The sequence below is a fragment of the Suncus etruscus genome, chromosome 20 (assembly GCF_024139225.1).
Source record: "Suncus etruscus isolate mSunEtr1 chromosome 20, mSunEtr1.pri.cur, whole genome shotgun sequence".
Taxonomy (NCBI): domain Eukaryota; kingdom Metazoa; phylum Chordata; class Mammalia; order Eulipotyphla; family Soricidae; genus Suncus; species Suncus etruscus.
The window spans coordinates 43523964-43544042 of NC_064867.1; the positions used below are offsets into that span (position 1 = coordinate 43523964).

At 47.5% G+C, this 20079-nt stretch overlaps 1 protein-coding gene across 1 annotated transcript in view; it reads right to left on the reverse strand.

Annotated features, from left to right (window-relative positions):
• The window catches only part of DNAH2 (dynein axonemal heavy chain 2), a 140185-nt gene that overhangs the window by 41426 nt on the left and 78680 nt on the right, over nt 1-20079 (reverse strand). Inside the window, exons 31-53 of the mRNA XM_049766225.1 lie at nt 19290-19400; nt 18766-18954; nt 17939-18042; nt 17654-17843; nt 16582-16762; nt 14293-14420; nt 13581-13733; nt 12211-12336; nt 10842-11060; nt 10299-10416; nt 9993-10129; nt 8257-8394; nt 8018-8176; nt 7056-7208; nt 6549-6640; nt 5850-6048; nt 5477-5701; nt 2659-2763; nt 1596-1784; nt 1154-1239; nt 887-1017; nt 592-741; nt 75-242 (exon numbers count right to left, since the gene is read on the reverse strand). Coding sequence (XP_049622182.1) covers nt 75-242; nt 592-741; nt 887-1017; nt 1154-1239; nt 1596-1784; nt 2659-2763; nt 5477-5701; nt 5850-6048; nt 6549-6640; nt 7056-7208; nt 8018-8176; nt 8257-8394; nt 9993-10129; nt 10299-10416; nt 10842-11060; nt 12211-12336; nt 13581-13733; nt 14293-14420; nt 16582-16762; nt 17654-17843; nt 17939-18042; nt 18766-18954; nt 19290-19400 — 3451 coding nt within the window. The remainder of the gene's footprint in view (nt 1-74; nt 243-591; nt 742-886; nt 1018-1153; nt 1240-1595; nt 1785-2658; nt 2764-5476; nt 5702-5849; nt 6049-6548; nt 6641-7055; nt 7209-8017; nt 8177-8256; nt 8395-9992; nt 10130-10298; nt 10417-10841; nt 11061-12210; nt 12337-13580; nt 13734-14292; nt 14421-16581; nt 16763-17653; nt 17844-17938; nt 18043-18765; nt 18955-19289; nt 19401-20079) is intronic.

A 20079-nucleotide genomic window follows, 5' to 3' on the forward strand; every position in this document is an offset into this window, starting at 1 on the left:
CTCTTCGTCTCCCTCTCTCTTCGTCTTTCTCTCTAGACCCAGACACTCCTCTGATTCAGAACCAACCCCCATACCTTCTCGGAACTCCTGTTTCCGATAGTGTTTGGTGACCTCAATCTGGAAGGTGATGTACTCACAGATGGACGAGGCCAACCGAGCCAAACTCTGGCGGCCACTGCCACCAATGCCCACCAAGAGCATGTTGCCCCTAGGCTGTCCAATGACCCGCACAATCCTTGTGACTGGGGGGAGAGGGAAGATGAGAACAATGAGTTGGCTAAGCAACCTCAGGGCCTTCAGTCTCTAGACTAGGGACTGGCATACCTGATACTGAAACAGAGGGACCAAAGATATGAGGGGAAGTTAGCGCTCCAGGTCCTGGAAGCAATTCAACTTCTAACTTCCACTATTTATATTACAAACCACAGAAAGGAATGCCCAGCTCTTGCCAACAGAGCACCGGGGCCAAGGTGAGAGGTAACATCTTGGCCTTGATTCGGAACAAGGCTGAGACCATTCAAGGACTACATATTTTCTTTGAAACGCCATAAATGAGACGCTGGGAAGGGCGAGGGAACAGAAAGGACTCACTGTGTTCTACGGCCTCTCGGAAGAGCACCAGCTGCATTGGCACCACAGCGGGCAACAAATTGTAGTCATTCAGAGCATTCTCCATGGCTATCTTCAATGTTGTCATGTCGGTCAGGTCTTCATATACCTTGGGCTCCCTCAGGAAATCCCCTGGGCAATGGGCAAAGGAGACAAGAGGCTCAAATGCATGCTCTCACTGAACTTCTCCCAAAGGCCTAAACACCAGGACTTTATGCCTTGGCTCTCATACATCAGCCAGCTCCTACAGCCCAAGGTGCCATAGTTCCAGCCTCACCAAAGACTGGAGAACGTTTGTTGGGGCAAATATTATGAAAGGTGAGGTCAAAGAAGGAGCCGAGTTTGTCACTTATGATGCCCATGAAGGCTTCCATGTCTGATGCATCAACTAGTCGGTCGGAGAAGACTCTGCCGAGAGAGAGTTGAAGTAACATTTGGGAATAGAGGAGAAAGGCCCTGGGGAAGAGTCAGGTGGGGGCAGGAGATGTTTGTAGGGTGTTGGGGCAAGACTGAAGCTGTATTTGGGGTGGTGTGGGCAGGTCACCTGAAACATTCATGGATCCAGAGTCGTGTGATGCTAGTCTTGGTGTCATGGAAGTCCTTGTTGGCTCTCAACATGCCCTGGAACACCTGGGGAAGAGGTATGGCTAGTGGGATAGAGGGAGGGAAGATATTCCTTGCAGATATTCTGGAGGTAGAGGCCAGAGAGGCAGTTCAAGAGTTGGAACTTTGTATGGGAGTGATTCAGGTTCAATCATTGATATCTCATGGTCTGCCAAGCACCTACAAAGAGGGACCACACTTGGAGTAGTTCCCCAACATCACCAGTGGCCTCAAAACAAACCAAAGAAAAAATCTTGGAGGTTAGGCCCGGTAATATGGCTTTCTCAGATGGAGGTAAATTTGAGTACGTAGGATGATATTTTGGGGAGAAAACAATTCTCCTGAGAATGCTGTGCTGGGTAAGTGGGAAGGAGGAATTTTACCTTCGAGATATCTCGAAGGTTGAAGAGATAATGGATCTTGGCCGGAGTGGGCAGGAAGCGCTGGACCACAGAGTTGTAAACGTCCAAGGTGGCCTCGGTCACCACATTCCCAATGGGTTTCACCTCTTCCTCGAACTCCTGAAGCTTCTGATTGATCATCGTGCCAAATATTCGGATAATCTGGGACTCCTAGAAAGACGTGTTCAATCTCAGTTTTTCAAACTTCTGTGTCATGAGCCAGGCTGGACCCACTTTGCAATGAGACAGCACCTGCCCTGTGGATAGAACCATAAGGCAGCACCCCTGAGACCTCACTCTCCTCACCCTAATCTTAGAACTCCTCTCAACTTGTAGCTTTGTAGGATCTGATCTTCCTCAGTCTATTTTTTAAATTTTATTTTTATTGACTGATTGATTGGTTTTATTTTGGGTCACACCCAGCAGCACTCAGGGGTTACTCCACTTAGGGGTTACTACACTCAGAAATCACCCTTGATAGGCTGGGGCCCATTTGAAATACCATGAATCAAATCGGATCCCTCAGGGGATTTGAACCACCGTCCATCCTGGATCGGCTGCTTGCAAGGCAAATACCCCACTGCTGTGCTGTCTCTCCAGCCCCACTCAGTCTATTTGAGTGCCTTGATGCCTTTTCCTTTGGGACTCTAAGGAGTCACATTTACAGCCAAAAAGCTACCCATTCGTCCTGCATCTGTGCCAGTGATGGGGACACAAAGATGCCTAGTCTCCCACCTGCTACAACTCCCTGTATCATTTTTTTTTTGGGGGGGGGGCACAACGGGTGATGCTCAGGGGTTATTCTTGGCTATGTGTTCAGGAATTTCTCCTGGCTTGGGGGACCCTATGGGACGCCAGGGGATCAAACCAAGGTCTGTCCTAGGTCAGCACATGCAAAGCAAATGCCCTACCGCTTGTGCCACCGCTTTGGCTCCACCTTATATCAATTCTATTCTGGCTTCCTTCGTTGATCTGTCCACCATTCTCTGAAACTGGGATGTTTTTGTCCCCACAGTCCCTCTCCCACAGCCTGTTATGCTCTCACTGTGGGAAAGGTCATGTTGATGATGTTGAAACGACTCTGCAGCCTCGGGGAGATGACAGTTCGTCCACCCCCGGGAGGGCCCATGGCAGCCATCAGGAACATGTCCTGGAGAACAAAGATAAGGCAAGGTCATGACTAAAGATATTTACTGAGAACAATTAAAGAATTATACTAGTTTAATTTAAATCTATTTATTTATTTATTGTTTGGGGGTCACACCCAATGATTCTCAGGATTTATCTGCCTCTGTGCTCAAGGATCACTTCTGGTAAGGCTCGGGGGACCACTTGGGGTCCCCAGGAATTAAACTCAGGTTAGCCACATACAAGGCAAGTACCCAACTCGCTGCGTCTCTGACCTCTAGTTTAAGCTTTATTTTAAATTCCCAACCTATGTGTCCTAATTAGAAAGCAGAAGCCAAATACATTTTCCAGACTTCTTTTTTATTATTTATTTATTTATTTTGGTTTTGAGGCCACACCCAGCTGTGCTCCTGGGTTACTCAATGGCTCTGCACTCAGAGATCGCTCTTGGCAGGCTTCCGGCACCATATGGAATGCCGAAGATCGAACCCAGGTCCTTCCCAGGCCGGCTGCGTGCAAGGCAAATGCCCTACTGCTGTTCTATTGTTCTGTCCCCTCTTTTGGTTTTTTATTTATTTTTGTATTTTGTTCACTGTGGATTGTAGCAGGTCAGCCCCTGAAGAGGTTGACTGATGGAGGGATGGAGAATGAGGCCCTTTTCTTCCAGCTCGGAGCACGCGTCTGCCACCCTGTCTAGCCCACGGTTCTGAGGTGAAACGGCGGGTAAACAGCTCGCAGACAATCAGGCTCGTGGAAATATTTGCTTTATTCGGATGGACAAAACTGAAGTCCAAAGACTCAGATTCAGTTCCAGCCAGCAAAAGGCCCTCGCCTTCCACAGACCCTTGCTCTTATAGTCCAGAGTCAGGTCCCACCCAATGGTGGAAGCAGAATCAGGTCCTACCCTAGGGTGGGGGCAGAATGCCAGGTCACACCCTAGGGTAGGGCACAATCACCTAATCAGATTAGGGTGAGCAACATAGTAATCCCCCCAAATATTTACATACACAACAATGGATTACAAATATTTCACAGTAATATTTTAGGTCCATGGTGACAATGAATCAGGGACATTCCCACCAGCAATGTTGTGCTCCCTCCACCCCCATTCCCAGCATATCCCCCTCCTGTACCTCGGGCTGCTAGTATAAGTGGTGCCCTCTGTGTCTAGCTTGTTGTAGATTGGATATCAATTCTGTGGTCATTGGCTTTGGATTTGGTGTTTAAGTCTGATCATTTTTTATTTCTACTCAATGTTCATACGACTGTTTGGTCTCGGTACCCTCCATTATTTCCTCCTCAATTTATGAGGCAGAATCTTTTTTGGGGGGGCATTCACACCCGGTAGCACTCAAGGGTTACTCCTGGATCTACACTCAAAAATCGCTCCTGGCATGCTCAGGGGACCATATGGGATGCCAGGATTTGAACTGCCATCCTTCTGCATGCAAGGATGCATGCCTTACCTCCATGATATATCTCTGGCCCCTAGAATCTTTTTGTTTTTTAAACATGCATTTCTATCCACTCATACACATAAAGAGTGCCAAGGAGATGAACACCCCAGAGACCAGACTAGAATGACTGATGCCCACTGATTCAGGAAAAAGGAAGGAATGAGATGCCCAGAATCTCATGGGAGAGAAGGCAGGTCTGAAGGAAGCTGCTGGATCAGAGGAACTAAGTAGGGGTTGTGGGGGTGGTGAGAACTGACCCTCAAGTAAGTAGTTACTGCATCAAGAGTTGGCAGTGAGGTGTCAAGAGGGACTCCGGACCTGGATGATTAGACAATTTGGGGCAGCATAGGGCTTGACATGTAAATGAATGACTGACTGGAGCGTTAGTATAGCAGGTAAGTTATTTGCCTTGCAAGCAGTCGACTCGGGTTCGATCCCATTACGTCTAGAGAGGTCTTTGTAATTATTCTCTTTTGTACCTGTTCTCAGTGCCTCCTTGGGTGCAGTTTGGAGCAGAATAAATTGGAGGCAGGAAGCTGAGAGAGCAGCTTTTTGCTGCAGACTCATGAGCTCCTTGGGTGGAGCAGCTGGCTTGTCGGTGAACTGCTTAAGTATGAGTTTCTTGCCTCTTATTACCCTCACATCTGTGTGGATTATTTACTGCGTGCTAATATAGCTGGGACAGCTTTCCCCATCCTTCTGGGTAGGGGTTTCCCTTTTGGGAATTGTGGAGTAACCAAACCCTAACCCAACACCCAGGGAATCAGACGCTTCAAACCCCAGTGCCCCATGTAACTCCTCAAATCTATCAGGAGTGATTGCTGAGTGCAGAGCCAGAAGGAACCACCGAGTACCACCAGGAGTAGGAGGTAAGGCCCTAACCCTAACCCTTCCATGCAGAAGGACGGTGGTTCGAATTCCGGCATCCCATATGGTCCCCTGTGCCTGCCAGGGGCAATTTCTGAGCGTAGAGCCAGGAGTGACCCCTGAGCGCTGCCGGGTGTGACCCAAAAACCAAAACAAACAAACAAAAAAAAGACACGTAAGTGTGGTTAGAAACCTGGAAAATGAGTGGAAGTTGAAGTTTTAGTCTAAAAGCACAAGGCCAGTTCAGTGAGGAGAGTTAATCGAAGGAATTGAAAACTTAGCAGCCAGAGTAGGCCCCGAGGAAGATAGGGCATGCCTGTATGGAGGGGAATACAGAAATGCAGGATTCTCACCAAGTGGGCACCGAACCCATCATAGGAGAACAGATGAATGAATTCTTGGGCTACTTACCCGAATATACTTGATGGTCTGCTTCAAACGATCGTACCAGAAGCCGTAGTCAATCCAGAGGCGAATCAGCTCGAGGGGCGGCTGGGACCCAAAGGTGTCCTTGGCTGGCATATTAATATCATCCATGAAGGTGATCATGCTTTTGCCCCCAAATGGCACGTAGACACCCTTGGTCCGCTTCTCCACCCTGCTCTCAATGATGCTCTGCACATTATTGGACGTGGTCTGGTGAGGAGAAAGTACACAGGTTTGGGTTCAGCAAGGGAACTATGAAGTGAGAAGAGTCACTCAGGAACTTGGATCCCCAGATGAGGCAAAGGGCAGGGAATGGGTGGGGGCGCCGGAAGCCTGTCCCCCGAGTCTTGCCACCTACCTGTGCAGACATGTTGACAATGAGGACTGACCACTGGCTGGAAGGCAGCGACTGCAGAACACCCTGGGCGATGGAGGTCTTTCCGGTCCCAACAGGACCCACCAAGAGGACAGGATTCTGGTTGGACACCAACGCGCTCACCAGGTAGTTGTAGCGCACCGTGTCCACAGTGGGCACGATGATCTTATAGAAGGGGGAGCTGGGGAAGAAAAGGAATGGGGTGTCTGGCACCCTTGTCCCACTCCTTCCCAGCTCTGGCTGCTTTCTGCCTCTTGATGTTTCTCTCAGCACCATTATTCTCATCACCAACTGTCTCCTACAGGGCCTGGGGTACTCTTCTTAAGAATCCTTCTCTGGACCCTGAGAGATAGCACAATGGCGTTTGCCTTGCAAGCAGCCGATCCAGGACCAACGGTGGTTGGTTCGAATCCCGGTGTCCCATATGGTCCCCCGTGCCTGCCAGGAGCTATTTCTGAGCAGACCACCAGGAGTAACCCCTGAGCACTGCCAGGTGTGGCCCAAAAACCAAAAAAAAAAAAAGAATCCTCATTTCCGTTTTACCTCGTTCTCCATACTTGAGGCCTGTCTGTTCTGGAATCTTCCCCCTCCTCTCTACCAGTCCCTTTTGCTAGACTTCACATCTCCCACCCACTGCACCCCAAACAAAGCTCAATCTACCCTCCATGGTCCTGCTCTTACTTTGGAGGGTAGCGCCAACTTTTAGGAAGCTTATCCTCAAATGATGTCCAATTTCGTGCTTTGGGATCCACAAAATATTCATATACCGTGTCCTAAAGAAAGAGTGCTTGTCAGTTCACTAAAACCTTCAATTATTGTTATTATTATTATTATTTGGTTTTTGGGCCACACCTGGTGATGCTCAGGGGTTACTTCTGGCTCTGTGCTCAGAAATCACTCCTGGCAGGCAGAGGTGATCAGGTCCTGGCAGGTGGACCATATGGGATGTTGGGGATTGAACCAGGGTCTGTCCTGGGTTGGCCACATGTAAGGCAAGTGCCCTACCTCTGTGCTATTGCTCCGGCCCCTAAAACCTCCCTTTACTACTCACCAGTCAAAAAATAAGTAGCTACAGAATATTGGATTGAGGAAAGAACTGGATTGGGAGGTTAAAACTTAAGAAACTGAGAATGAGGGTGCAAGCAGGTTCTATAAAGAAAGGACAGAACTGGGTTTGCGTGTGCGCACCTTATTGGGAAAGGAACCTTCAATCTCCCGGAGGTAGCTATCGATCTTCTTGCGGCCCTCCTCGTCCACAGAGGCACACACAGACCAGATCATGCTAAACACAAATGTCAGCTCCACCATGGTCCCATAGCTGTCAACATCAGCAGGATTCACCTGGCAGGAAGAAGACAAAGAGAAATGCCCTGACATGGATTTGATAGAGAGGAATAGGTTTGACATATTGTCATGAAGACAGATTTGTCCAGCCTCTCTGGTAGTGTTTGGAAAACATACGGTTGGAAAGAGATCTAAATATAAAACATGTAGATAAGCATAAACTTTGTTAGTTTAGCAGTGATCCAAGATTTTTCTCTGTTAAGGTATAAAAACACAAAAGGAATTCAGCCATGTTATAACTATTTAAAGAAATGCCCGTGCTGTGAATGTCCAGGATACTCCTAGTGATTTACTGGTAACTGGGAAAAACTGGGGAAAAACTATGGTCCATAAATAGAAAGATGGAAAAATAAAATGTGTTCTGCAGTAGAATAGCATATAGTAGTTAAAAGTAAGTATGTTTAGGGGCCAGAGCAGTGGCACAAGCAGTAGGCTGTCTGCCTTGCATGTGCTAGTCTAGGGTGGATCGCAGTTGGATCCCCGGTGTCCCATATGGTCCCCCAAACCAGGAGCAATTTCTGAGCACATAACCAGGAGTAACCCCTGAGCATCACTGGGTGTGGCCCCACCCCCCAAAAAAAGATATGGAGATATGCTTTGCCTGTGGGAGACCTATGCTTGATACCAGCAATGCATGCTCCTCAGGGAGCATCCCTGGGCAGCACAACGTGTGACCTAAATCAGAACCCCTACAAGTACCCGAGAACAGATGAGTGGATAAAGGAACTGTGGTGTATCTATATGAAATGCTACGCAGCTGTTAGGAAAACTGAAGGCCCGCTGGGCCTGCCCCAGCTCTACTTTACCCCATTCTCTGGTGTCGCCAGAGCTGAGTACAACTTGCAGAGGGAAATAATTCCACTGTATTCGGGAAGAGGCACCAGCTCGTTGCAGTTATTCTTCTTGAAAGCCAGCATCTTATTGATAAACTTCTCGAACATGCGCTGCAAGGGCTCTGTCTCTCCCTGGAGTTGAACAAGAACGGACTCTGTTTGTTCCTGTAACTCATAAGCCACAGGCACGTCCCCTCTAACTCCCTTCATACCTTCGGTCTCTTCTCCAGCCACGACTGAACATAGGGTCTCCAACCCAGGTCAGAGTAGTCCGTGTAGACCATCCCACAGCGAGACACGGTGGCTGGAGAAGCCACTGCCAGGTTCTCCACTTCAAACAGGAGAGAAACCTAAGGATATGCTTTGATCAGAATGCTGTCGTCCAGGGCCAGGACAGTGGGTAAAGCCTCCAATGCACACGATGACCCCGGTTGGATCCTCAGCCTACCATATTTTCCCCCAAGCACCACCAGGCATGATTTCTGAGCACAGATCCAGGAGTAGCCCCTGAACATTGACAGATGTGGCAAAAACAAAAAAGCAAAACAAAACAACAACAACCAAAAAACCCAAGAATGATGGTTTTTTTTCCTCCTCTCTGCTCCTATCAAATATTAAAAAATTTCAAAAGCCAGAATCCCAGTTTCCCAAGGTCTCTCTCCAAGTACTAAATGTTTCAGGACAAATAAAATTCTATACTCAGTGAAATGAATCAGATAAAAAGGAATAGGCATAAAATAATTGCACTTAGTTGGATATAAGAAAAATAAAAAATAGTATGGCAATAATATCTAGAGATAATAGAATGAGGGCCAGGAAGACCAGTCCATAGTAGGAAGCTTGCAACAAAGAACAGCGAGTGAAGTTAGGGTATGTGTCCACTAAGACACAATGATAGCTGGAGTTGATCACTCTGGACCAGAACTGGGTTCTGAAAGGGGACAAAATGATATTCATGGTATCCCTTTATCAATGCCTTATTAAGAGAGAGAGACAGAGAGAGAAAAGTAAAATGTCTTCCCTAGAGGCAAGCAGGGGAAAGAAAGGGGACATTGGTGGCAGGATATATGCACTGGTGAAGGGTGGTGTACATTGTAGGACTCAAATCCAATCATGAACGATTTTGTAACCATGGTATTTAAATGAAATAATTTAAAAAGTAAATAGGTGGGGCCAGAGAGATTGCATGGAGGTAAGGCATTTGCCTTTCATGCAGAAGGTCGGTAGTTTGAATCCTGGCATCCCATATGGTCCCCTGAGCCTGCCAGGAGTGATTTCTGAGCATAAAGCCAGGAGTAACACCCAGAGCACTGCAGGGTGTAACCCAAAAACCAAATAAATAAATAAAGAGGGGCTGAATCGGTGGTGCAAATGGTAGGGCATTTGCCTTGCATGCGCTGACCTAGGATGGACCTCGGTCACTCAAGCCAGGAGCGATTTCTGAGCGCATGCATAGCCAGGAGTAACCCCTGAGTGTCACTGGGTGTGCCTCCCCACCCCATAAAAACAAAATAAATTAAGTAATTCATAGGGTTGAATATTACTGGCTTATTAAAAGAAATCAGCTTATTCTAAGATATCCTTATAATAAAAAATAACTTTCTTCCTTATTAAAAATCAAGTGGGAAGTAAAGGGAAAACTTGACACCTGTGAGTTTGTCACCTGGGGCACACATTGAGGGATGTCCCTCAAAGGTCAGTGGGACCGAAGCTGAAGAGATGGCCTACCTCTCCACAGGGCTCTTATTATCCAAAGTTCTTTGCTATATAATTGTTCTGTCGTGTCAGAAAAAGCATTTTTCTTTTCACTCAGAGCTTTCCTCCTGAATTGAGGCATTCCCTGTACCTCTGCTACAGAATTTCTCTTTCCTTGGGATTCTGTTGGTGGCCTTCTCCTCAGCCCTGCTTCAAGTCCTGTACCTCACACTTCTGCAAGGTGTCCCAGTACCTGCTCGGGCATCGAAATGCGCTCTCCATTGATGAGTGTCAACACTTTGTTATCATCCATGACGGAGTTCATGCTCTCGATCCACAGTGTGTCCACCGGGCCATCAAACACGATCCATTTCTCATCTGGTTTCTCATCTTGGAAGAAAGGAAGTAAATAAGGGCCTTCGAGTTTATGGTTTCCTCTCCTGCTCTGCATTTATCTCCTCAAAATGGTAGACACTTCCTTCTATGTCAGTATTCCCCACGCATTTTTCAACCAAGCTTGAGACTTCTCTTCCCAGACTGTCTCACGGTCTCTAGGTACCTGCACATGCCATCCGCATGACGTTGGACAGGACACCATCTGTCCACTCGTTAGTGTTGAGATCATATTCCCCATATAGCTCCCCGAGAGACAAGGCCTTTGGATTCAAAGGAAATTCCTAAAAACGAAGCAGGACAGGATTTTTGCACTGCAGACAGACTCAAATCCCCAGACGTCTGGACTCCTTTTACCTTCTGCCCCTTTATTTTTAAGTGATTTTTCCTTCACTTCTGCCTCAGTCTTATCTCTCCTAGGTACCACCCTTTAGGTCTCTCTCCCTCCCTATCAGCCTTCTTCTTTTTTTGGTGGGGGGCATACTCTCAGGGCTTACACCTGGCTCTGTCCTCGAGAATCACTCCTGGTGAGCTTGGAGGACCATAGGGGGGTGCCAAGGGACTGAACTTGGGTTGACTGGGTGCAGAGCAAGCGCCCTACCCAATGCACTATCCTTCTGGATCCTCCCCAGTCCTTCCCAACTCCAGCCTCCACTGTGTTCCTGCTGCTCAGATATCTCCCGTTGACTTCGGGATCCCAATTGCATACTCTAATGATGTTGAAGCCAGGTTCTCCAGCACGGCACAGGGAAGACAAAGATGACTGAAGAACTTTCCATGAGGTTGTCTTGCCACTGCCTGTGCCGCCCACCAGCATAGTGGAGTGGCGGGAGCTCTTGGTTTCGTACAGCTGAAGAACCTTGGTAAGGGTGAATGGAGTGAGCTGCAGGCCCATTGCTCCGATCTCCTGTTCAATGGCTTCTCTCAGCTAAGAGGCAAAAGAAGGAAAAGTAGGGTCTGAGCAGTTGTGCAGTGGTAGGGCATTTGTCTTGCACACACTGACCTAGGATGACTGTGGTTCAATCCCCCGGCGTCCCATATGATCCGTCCCTCAAGCTAGGAACGATTTCTGAGTGCATAGCCAGGAGTAACCCCTGAGCATCTCTGGGTGTGGCGAAAGGAAAGAAAGAAAGAAGAAAGAAAGAAAGAAAGAAAGAAAGAAAGAAAGAAAGAAAGAAAGAAAGAAAGAAAGAAAGAAAGAAAGAAAGAAAGAAAGAAAGAAAGAAAGAAAGAAAGAAAGAAAGAAAGAAAGAAAGAAAGAAAGAAAGAAGGAGGGAGGGAGGGAGGGAGGGAGGGAGGGAGGGAGGGAGGGAGGGAGGGAGGGAGGGAGGGAGGGAGGGAGGGAGGGAGGGAGGGAGGGAGGGAGGGAGGGAGGGAGGGAGCAGTCAGCCAGGAGTAACCCCTGAGCACTGCTGGGTGTAACCCAAAAACCAAAAAAAAAAAAAACTTTATTGATTGATTGGTTGGTTGGTTGGTTGGTTGGTTGGTTGGTTGGTTGGTTGGTTGGTTGGTTTCTGGGCCACACCCAGCAGCGCTCAGGGGTCACTCCTGGCTCTGCACTCAGAAAAGAGGAGAGAAGCAGAGAGAGGAAAGGGCTCATTGTTAGAAAGTAAAAAGTTCAAAATCAGAATTCTCTCGGGCCCGGAGAGATAGCACAGTGGCATTTGCCTTGCAAGCAGCCGATCCAGGACCAAAGGTGGTTGGTTCGAATCCCAGTGTCCCATATGGTCCCCCGTGCCTGCCAGGAGCTACTTCTGAGCAGACAGCCAGGAGTAACCCCTGAGCACTGCCGGGTGTGGCCCAAAAACCAAAAAAAAAAAAAATTCAGAATTCTCAGTGATATCCTAGAATTGTTGTGTGGAAGTACTTGAGTGGGCAAGTAAGAGGAGCAAAGTGGGGCAGTAGGAGAATGAATTTTGATGGGGGCTGGAACATTTAATAGATGGGGAGTCTAGAGAGAGTCCAGCAAACACTCTTGTTCAAAAACACAGTGAATTGCAAAACAAGATGCAGAAGTCAACTGTCCTATTTGTAAATATTCACATATAAAGTCTGAGGGTATTAAGGAAGTAAAATACCTTGCCGTAGTCAATGACAGGCAGCTCGATGTTGGGAAACAAATCTTGCACGATGGCATTGAATAATGGCACATCATTTGACGTTAACTTGGCAATGTTCATATCTCTCATGGAAAGCAGCAAGACCTGGGTGGAAAAGGATAGATTCAGACTTAAGGATCCCAAGTATTCACAAGGCCCTCCTTCCCAAAGGAGTGAGGGGCGAGAGCCTTGAAAAGAACACGCCTTTCAAGGGGTAGAGCCATGTACAGTGGGTAGTCTGGTACATATGCTTGCCTTGCACATGACTGGCTGATGTGGGTTCTATACCCAACATCCCATATGGTTCTCCAAGCAGCACCAGGAGTAATTCCTGAGTGCAGAGCCAGAAGTCACTACTGAGCATTGCTGGGTGTGGACCCAAAACAAAAACAAAAGGATACACCTGAACTAGTCTTTTGTTTTGTTTTATTTTTTGGAGGACACACCCAGCGATGCTCAGTGTTTACTCCTGGCTCTGTGCTCAGAAATCATTCCAGGCAGGCTTGGAGGACCATATGGGATGCTGGGATCAAACCCAGGCCTGTCCTGGGTTGGTCGCATGCAAGGCAAACACCATAATGCTGTGCTATTACTCTGGTCCCTGAACTAGTCTTTTATGATTCCAGGGATTGAACCCATGCAAGAAAGTGTTCTATCACTAAGCTACATCCCTGATCCCTGAACAAGTCTTTGGCAATTCAACAGATAGAATACAAGGAACAGATAGAAAAGTGGGGTTCCTAATCTGGGGAAAGGAAAAACTTGAGGGCTTGAGAGGTAATAGAGGAAACTGAGTGCCTGCTTTGTGTGTCTTTGAACCAACATGGTTCCCCAACCACTACCAGGGGTGACTTCAAGCACAGAGCCAATTGCATAGCCCTTGAGCACCGTTGGGTGTGGCCCCCAACCTCCCACCCCTCACCCCTATTTCTTTTTTTGTTTTGTTTTGTTCTGTTTTTGGGCCACACCCGGTGATGCTCAGGGGTTACTCCTGGCTATGCGCTCAGAAGTCGTTCCTGGCTTGGGGGACCATATGGGACGCCGGGGGATCGAACCTCGGTCAGTCCTAGGCTAGCGCAGGCAAGGCAGGCACCTTACCTCTAGCACCACCGCCCAGTCCCGCACCTCTATTTCTTATAAAAAAGGAAAAGAAGAGTTGAAAACATTCTAGATTTGTTCCCCAACACTGAGCTGCTTATCATCAATTATAGCAAGGCATTGTATTTCCCCTTAATATCCTCTCAAATGTCCTATACGAGTATGTACAAACAAGACATTTGACTTTAGTGAAGCTGTCTTGAACCCATGACAATGGATGTACAGTTTCAAGAACCGTATCCGGGAGCTACCTCTTCATCCGTCAGGTCTGGCTGCAGGCGGCGCTTCTTGCCAGCGTAACGCAGGAGTGAGGTGAGAGCGCGGAGACCAAAATCATAATGGTCCTGTCTGGAAAGCTGCTGCACTGCTAGTGAATAAAGTGTGTAGACTTTCTTGGCTAGAATCTGGGGAGCAAACAGACAAAAAAGAGAAGACAACCTAATTTCCTCTTCTCCTCCAAAAAAAAAAAAAATCTTGCTTTGTTTAGGGACAGTTCACATGGACTTTATGACATTTGGAGGTGGACAACTCTAATGAGAAAACCTTTTTTATTTTACTGTATTTATTGACTGATTAATTGATTGATTGGTTATTGGACCACATCCAGTGGTGCTCAAAGGTTACTCCTGGCTCTGCACTCAGAAATTGCCCGTGGCAGGCTGGGAATCGAATAGGGTCCCTCCCAGGCTGGCTGCATGCAAGGCACACACCCCACCGCTGTGCTATCTCTCCGGCCCCTCTAATGAGAAAACCTTATGGAATCTGAACATCTCGAATTAATAACATTACAGAAAGGAGACTCTGCCCACCTGAATTCTGCCTTCATATCCCACTGGCACTATTTTATATCCCATGTTGGGTAACAGATGTTGAGGACTTTAAGGGGTTCCTCTATCCAGGGCATTATCTTGGAAATAATAAAGGAAGTAAAATTATTGTGCAGAAAAGAGATTATTGAAATACCTTGCAGTTGCCAAAGCCCTCCCCGAAGAGAATGATTTCTGCAATCAGAGTAGAATCAGGCACCACCATTGCAATAGGACGGAACATGGATTTAAGATTTTCAGGAAGTTCTGTGCGACCAGCATAGCCTGAAAGACCATTTTATTTATTAAAAATTCTCATCATCTCAGGGAACAGCAGGTAGGGGGTTTACTTTGCATGTGGCCAACCCAGGTTCGATCCCCAGCATCACATACGGTTCCCTGAGCCTACCAGGAGTAATTTCTGAGCTCAGTGCCAGAAGTAACCCAAGCACCACTAAGTGTGGTTCAAAAGACAAAAACTAAAATTCTCATCTTTATTCAGCTTGATTTTTTGTTTTAGAGACCACATCCAGTAATACTGGGGACTATACCCAGTGGGTGCTCAGGAGGCATGTAGGCCTGGGATCATATGCAGAGACTTATATATACAAAAAAATAAACAAACAAGTAAATAAAGCTCTACCACTTGAGCGATCTCCAGCCCCTGTTTTCTCATCTTGATTTATTTTTGTTTTTATTTTTATTTTGGGCCACACCTGTTGACACTCAGGGCAGACCATATGAGATGCCAGGGGATTGAACCGAGGTCCATCCTAGGCTAGCGCTTGTAAGGCAGACGCCTTACCTCTAGCGCCACTACTCTGGCCTCTCATCTTGATTTAAATTCATTTCTCAGTCATTCCCATTGTTCTCATCCCAAGCTCCATCCCTTTTCATCTTGGTCCTGGGTTTCCTCCTACTATATTATTCTTTCATTATTACTGGTTCTACTTTTTGATTTTTGGGTCACACACAGCAGTGCTCAGGGGTTACTCCAGGCTCTGTGCTTAGAAATGACTCCTGGTCTGGCTCAGGAGATGATATAGGATGCCAAAGATAGAACCTGGGTTAGCCACTTGCAAAGCAAGCACCCTACCCACAGTACTATCTCTCTCCAGTCTTCCATTATCTCTGGTTTCTTCTATTGCAAATTCAAATCATGAATCTGTGAATCTCCCATTTTCCCAAATTCCAAATTACAGGGATCCTGTTAGAAATCATAGTTGTTTCTCTAATTTTCTGTACTAAAAGTCTCTTCTTTTTTTTTAAGTCTTGAATATTTTTAAATTAATATCTTTATTTAAACACCTTGATTACAAACATGATTGTGGTTGGGGTTCAGTGATGTAAAGAACACCCCCCCTTCACCGGTGCAACATTCCCATCACCAATGTCCCAAATCACCCTCCTCCCCACTCCACCTTCGCCTGTAGTCTAGACAACCTGAAAGTCTCTTCTAACGTCTATTTTTTCCTCATCCTTTCCAGAGCTATTCATAGGGAAGATCAATAAGAAACCCTAGGCCCTACACTTTGGGATATTTTCTCGTTCTGCAGAAGAGAAGGGAGAAAGACCAGAACAACAATAGATCAGTGGAAAATAATAGTCATGTATCTATTGAAAATTGAGGGAACACCTGGTGGTGTTCAGGGGTAACCCTGGCTCTGTGCTCAGAAGTGCCCTCCTGGCAGGCTCGGGGGACCATATAGGATGCTGGGAATCAAACTTGGGTCACCCGCATGTAAGGCAAATGTCTTAGCTGCTGTGCTATCGCCAGAATGACCTTGCACATGCTAACCTAGGACGAACCACGGTTCGATCCCCCAGCATCCCATATGGTCCCCAAAGCCAGGAGTGATTTCTGAGCACAGAGCCAGGAGTAATCCCTAAGCCTCACTGGGTGTGGCCCAAAATGAAAAATAAGGGCCAGGAGAGATAGCACAGAGGCGTTTGCCTTGCAAGCAGCCGATCCAGGACCAAAGGTGGTTGGTTCGAATCCCGGTGTCCCATATGGTCCCCCGTGCCTGCCAGAAGCTATTTCTGAGCAGATAGCCAGGAGTAACCCCTGAGCACCGCTGGGTGTGGCCCAAAAACCAAAAAAAAAAAAAAAAAAGAAAGAAAAAAAAATAGTGAAATGTCTTAAAAGATGAAGGCAACAGGAGAGATAGCACAGGCGATAAGGCACTTGCCTGACATGCAACTGGGCCCAACCATAGGAGGAAGAGGAGGAGGAAGAAAAGGAAGAGGAAGAAGTGGAGGAGAAGGAGGAGGATGATATCCTCCTTCTGGAAAGTTGTGGGGTTTTTTTTTTTCGGACTTTGTCATCTTTAGCCACATTCTACTTGACTAAACACTGATCACGAAGGGGAAACGGAAGATGTTTTATTTGCATCAATCCCCAATTCTTCCCTCCCCCCAGGAGCCCCACCTACTGCCAGACCCTTACCAGGATTCATGGTGATGAAGATCCCACAGGACCACACCAGACTGATCTCAAAGCCTTCAAAATAGAACCGGGTTTGGCCAGCAGTCAAGGCGGTCAGGATGGACAGGATCTGCTGAGCCACCACGGAGAGCACCTCAATGTTGATGCGATTGAACTCATCGAAGCAGCCCCAGGCACCTGTCTGTGAGGGAAGAAGCAGGGTCACTGGGAGCAGACGGAGTGTCCCTACGTTGGGAGAAACTGGGAAGTGCAACCCTATGTCCCTCCTATCAAGTTTTCATAGGGAGATGATTCCCAAAATGGAATGAAGAGGGTCTCGGAGTGCTGGTTGCAGTTCCTACTCAAAACCTTCCATGGTACTGATGTGGACAGTTTGGGGGAATTGTCTGCCTCTTACTAAGGAGGATGTGAGTTGGAAAGAGACCAAGCTGGAACTTTCGGGCACTGAGGTCCTGCTATGGCCAGTTTGCTTTGCCTTCATCTTCCTTAATCTTTACATGTGGCAAATAAAGTTCAGGTACACGATTACCCCAATAGTAAGAACTAACTGAGGTCATTTAAATTATAAAGCATTCAAGCAGATTTGGGCTCCAGCAGATTTTCTAGAATTAAAATATATTTAAGGAGGGCTGGCGCTGTGGCGCAGCGGCAGGGTGTCTGCCTTGTATGTGGCTGACCTAGGACGGATGCCGGTTCAATCCCCCAGTGTCCCATATGGTCCCCCAAGCCAGGAGTGATTTCTGAGCACATAGCCAGGAGTAACCCCTGAGCGTCAATGGGTGTGGCCCATTATATATATATTTATATATATATATAAAATATACACACACACACACACATATATATATAAGGAGTCAGAGATATATTTGTGTGTAGGATGATTGGTATGCATGCAGCCAATTCAAGCTTGATCCCTAATATCATGGATGGTCCTACAATTCTTGCCAGGACTAACTCTTGAGCACAGAGCTGGGAGTAATCCCTGAGCACTGCTTGGTATGGCCCCAAAACCAAGTGACAACAAAACCCAGATATTTAAATGGCCTCTGGGACAAAGCGGCAGAATACTGACCTGGGCAAGGCCCGAATACATTCGTCCCATGGACTTATAGTCCAAGCCCTCGGAGCAGTTGACCACAATGACATAGACGCCGAGCGCCTTGCCCAGGTCCTTGACGGTCTCTGTCTTCCCCGTGCCTGCTGGGCCTTTGGGGGAGCCCCCTCGGTGCAGGTGCAAAGCTGTAGTCAGAGTCATGTAACACCTGAGAGCGGAGGGCGAGACTCGTCAGACCCTTGGCTGCCTCCTCTCAGCACTCACTCGTCCACCAGGCCACTTTGCCCGTCCCCCGGTGCTGACCTGTCCGTCAGGGGGGTGATGACAAGCCGACCAGAGTTCCCCAAATATTCGTACCCATACTGGAACTGGGTGTTAGTCTGGCGGATCATGCAGTCATCTAAATCCTGAGGCAACAGAGCAGAATGAGAGAGAAGCGGGCTTGGAGAAAGACTTAAAGTTGAGAAGATAAGGGAAAGAAGAGCTGTATGGGGTTCGGGTTAAAAACAGGAAGAGATTAAAAATAGCTTCATGTGGGGGCCGAAGAGGTAGCATGGAGGTAGGGCATTTGCCTTGCATGAACAAGGACGAAGGTTCGAATCCTGGCATCCCATATGGTCCCCCGAGCCTGCCAGGAGCGATTTCTGAGCGTGGAGCCAGGAGGAACCCCTGAGTGCTGCCGGGTGTGACGCAAAAACAAAAACTAAAATGCTTCATATGGGGCCAGAGAGATAGCACAGCGGTAGAGCGTTTGCCTTGCGCACAGCCGATTCAGGACGGACGGTGGTTCAAATCCCAGCATCCCATATGGTCCTCCGTGCCACTGCCAGGAGCGATTTCTGAGCACAGAGCCAGGAGTAAACCCTGAGTGCCGCTGGGTGTGACCCAAAGACAGACAAACAAAAAAATGCTTCACAGCATATGTCTACTCTAATCCATTCTGAGAATTGAATAGAGAAAAAAAAAGGACTGCTCTGACATAGTTGATTAGAGATAATCTAGAAGAATTGGACAAAGTTAATGTAATAGGACCAGGGCTTAGTTACTTTCATGCTCAGAGAACCTGGGTTTAACTAAAGCCCCAGGACAGAAAAGTTAGGGAAGAGGTGAGGGAGTCGCCCCAGAGGCACCTTCTCCCAATAAAAGCGCAGTTGGCTGAGCCAGTCAAAGGAGTAGACGTCCATGAGGCCGCTCTTGTAAAGCTTTTCCAGCACATCGCGGGCGTGGATTTCGATCGTCACCAGAGCCACAATCTTAAGCCGCATGATCTTGGTTAAGTTCCCCCTGAGAGCTTCCGAAAACCTGTTCAGGATGGACACCTGTGGGGTGAGGTGACAGGGCAAGAGCAGGTGGGATGATACGACCAACAGCCCTGATCATCCCTGACCCTAGCCAGATACAATTGCCAGCCCAATATCATTAACCCAAGCTTTGCGGTAATTCCTCCTGATGTCTTCATCAGCACAGGGCCATCCAAAACATCAAAAACAACAACTACTACTACTACGCCACCCAAAACTCTCACAGGACTTCCGCCTTCAATCACTCACTCTGACCCTTCCCCATCCAATCAGCTCTAACCCGACTCCAACTAATGGCGGCCCGCCTGCCAACTCTAACTCCCAGCCTATCTTCTCCTGGAATTAGTTCCCACCTGCTTCTTCTTCATGACCTTGAGAATCTTCTTGTCTCCCCGCTCCTTTGCCGTCATCAGACATTTAGACACATCTGCAGTCCACTGGATCTGACTGGCGGCGATCACCATCTGAGGCAAGTACAAAATCTGGGTTCCAAGGCCCCAGCCCCGCCCCCGAAAGCCTCACTTCCCCATCCCCGCTGCTTCCTGGACCAGGTGGCCCCATTTGCTCTACCAGAGGTCAACCAGTGAATCCCAAACTTCAAATACCTGTGGGATAGTCGTTTAAAATCACTGCTGTAGGGGCTGGAGAGACAGTATAAGTATTGAGGTACTTGCCTTGCATGTCACCAACCCCTGTTCAACCCCACATTGTCTATGACTCCTTGCTAAGTACCAGGAGTGACCCCTGAACACAGCCAGGAGTAATCCCTGATGCTGCTAGCTGTGACTCAACCTACTCTCCAAATAAGAAAAACAAAACAAAGCACAGCTGTGAAGAAAGACACACATGCTAAAGGGTAGAAACTACAGGCTTAATGTATACGTTTGAGGGATACAGCCAAGAACAGGAGGTAAAGTCCCTCTATTTTGTGAGATGCACAATATGTTTGGGGGCTGTAGAGATAGTATAGAGAGTTCGGCATTGGCCTTGCAAAAAACTGACTAGGTACAATCCCCCACACAACATATGGTTCCCTGAGCCCCCCGTGGAGTATAACCCTTGCCCCAGTCATCAAAAATAGATATGTCTTTATTTTTGCCATTCATTTTAAGTTCTATCTTTCTTCTTTCTTCCTTCCTATTG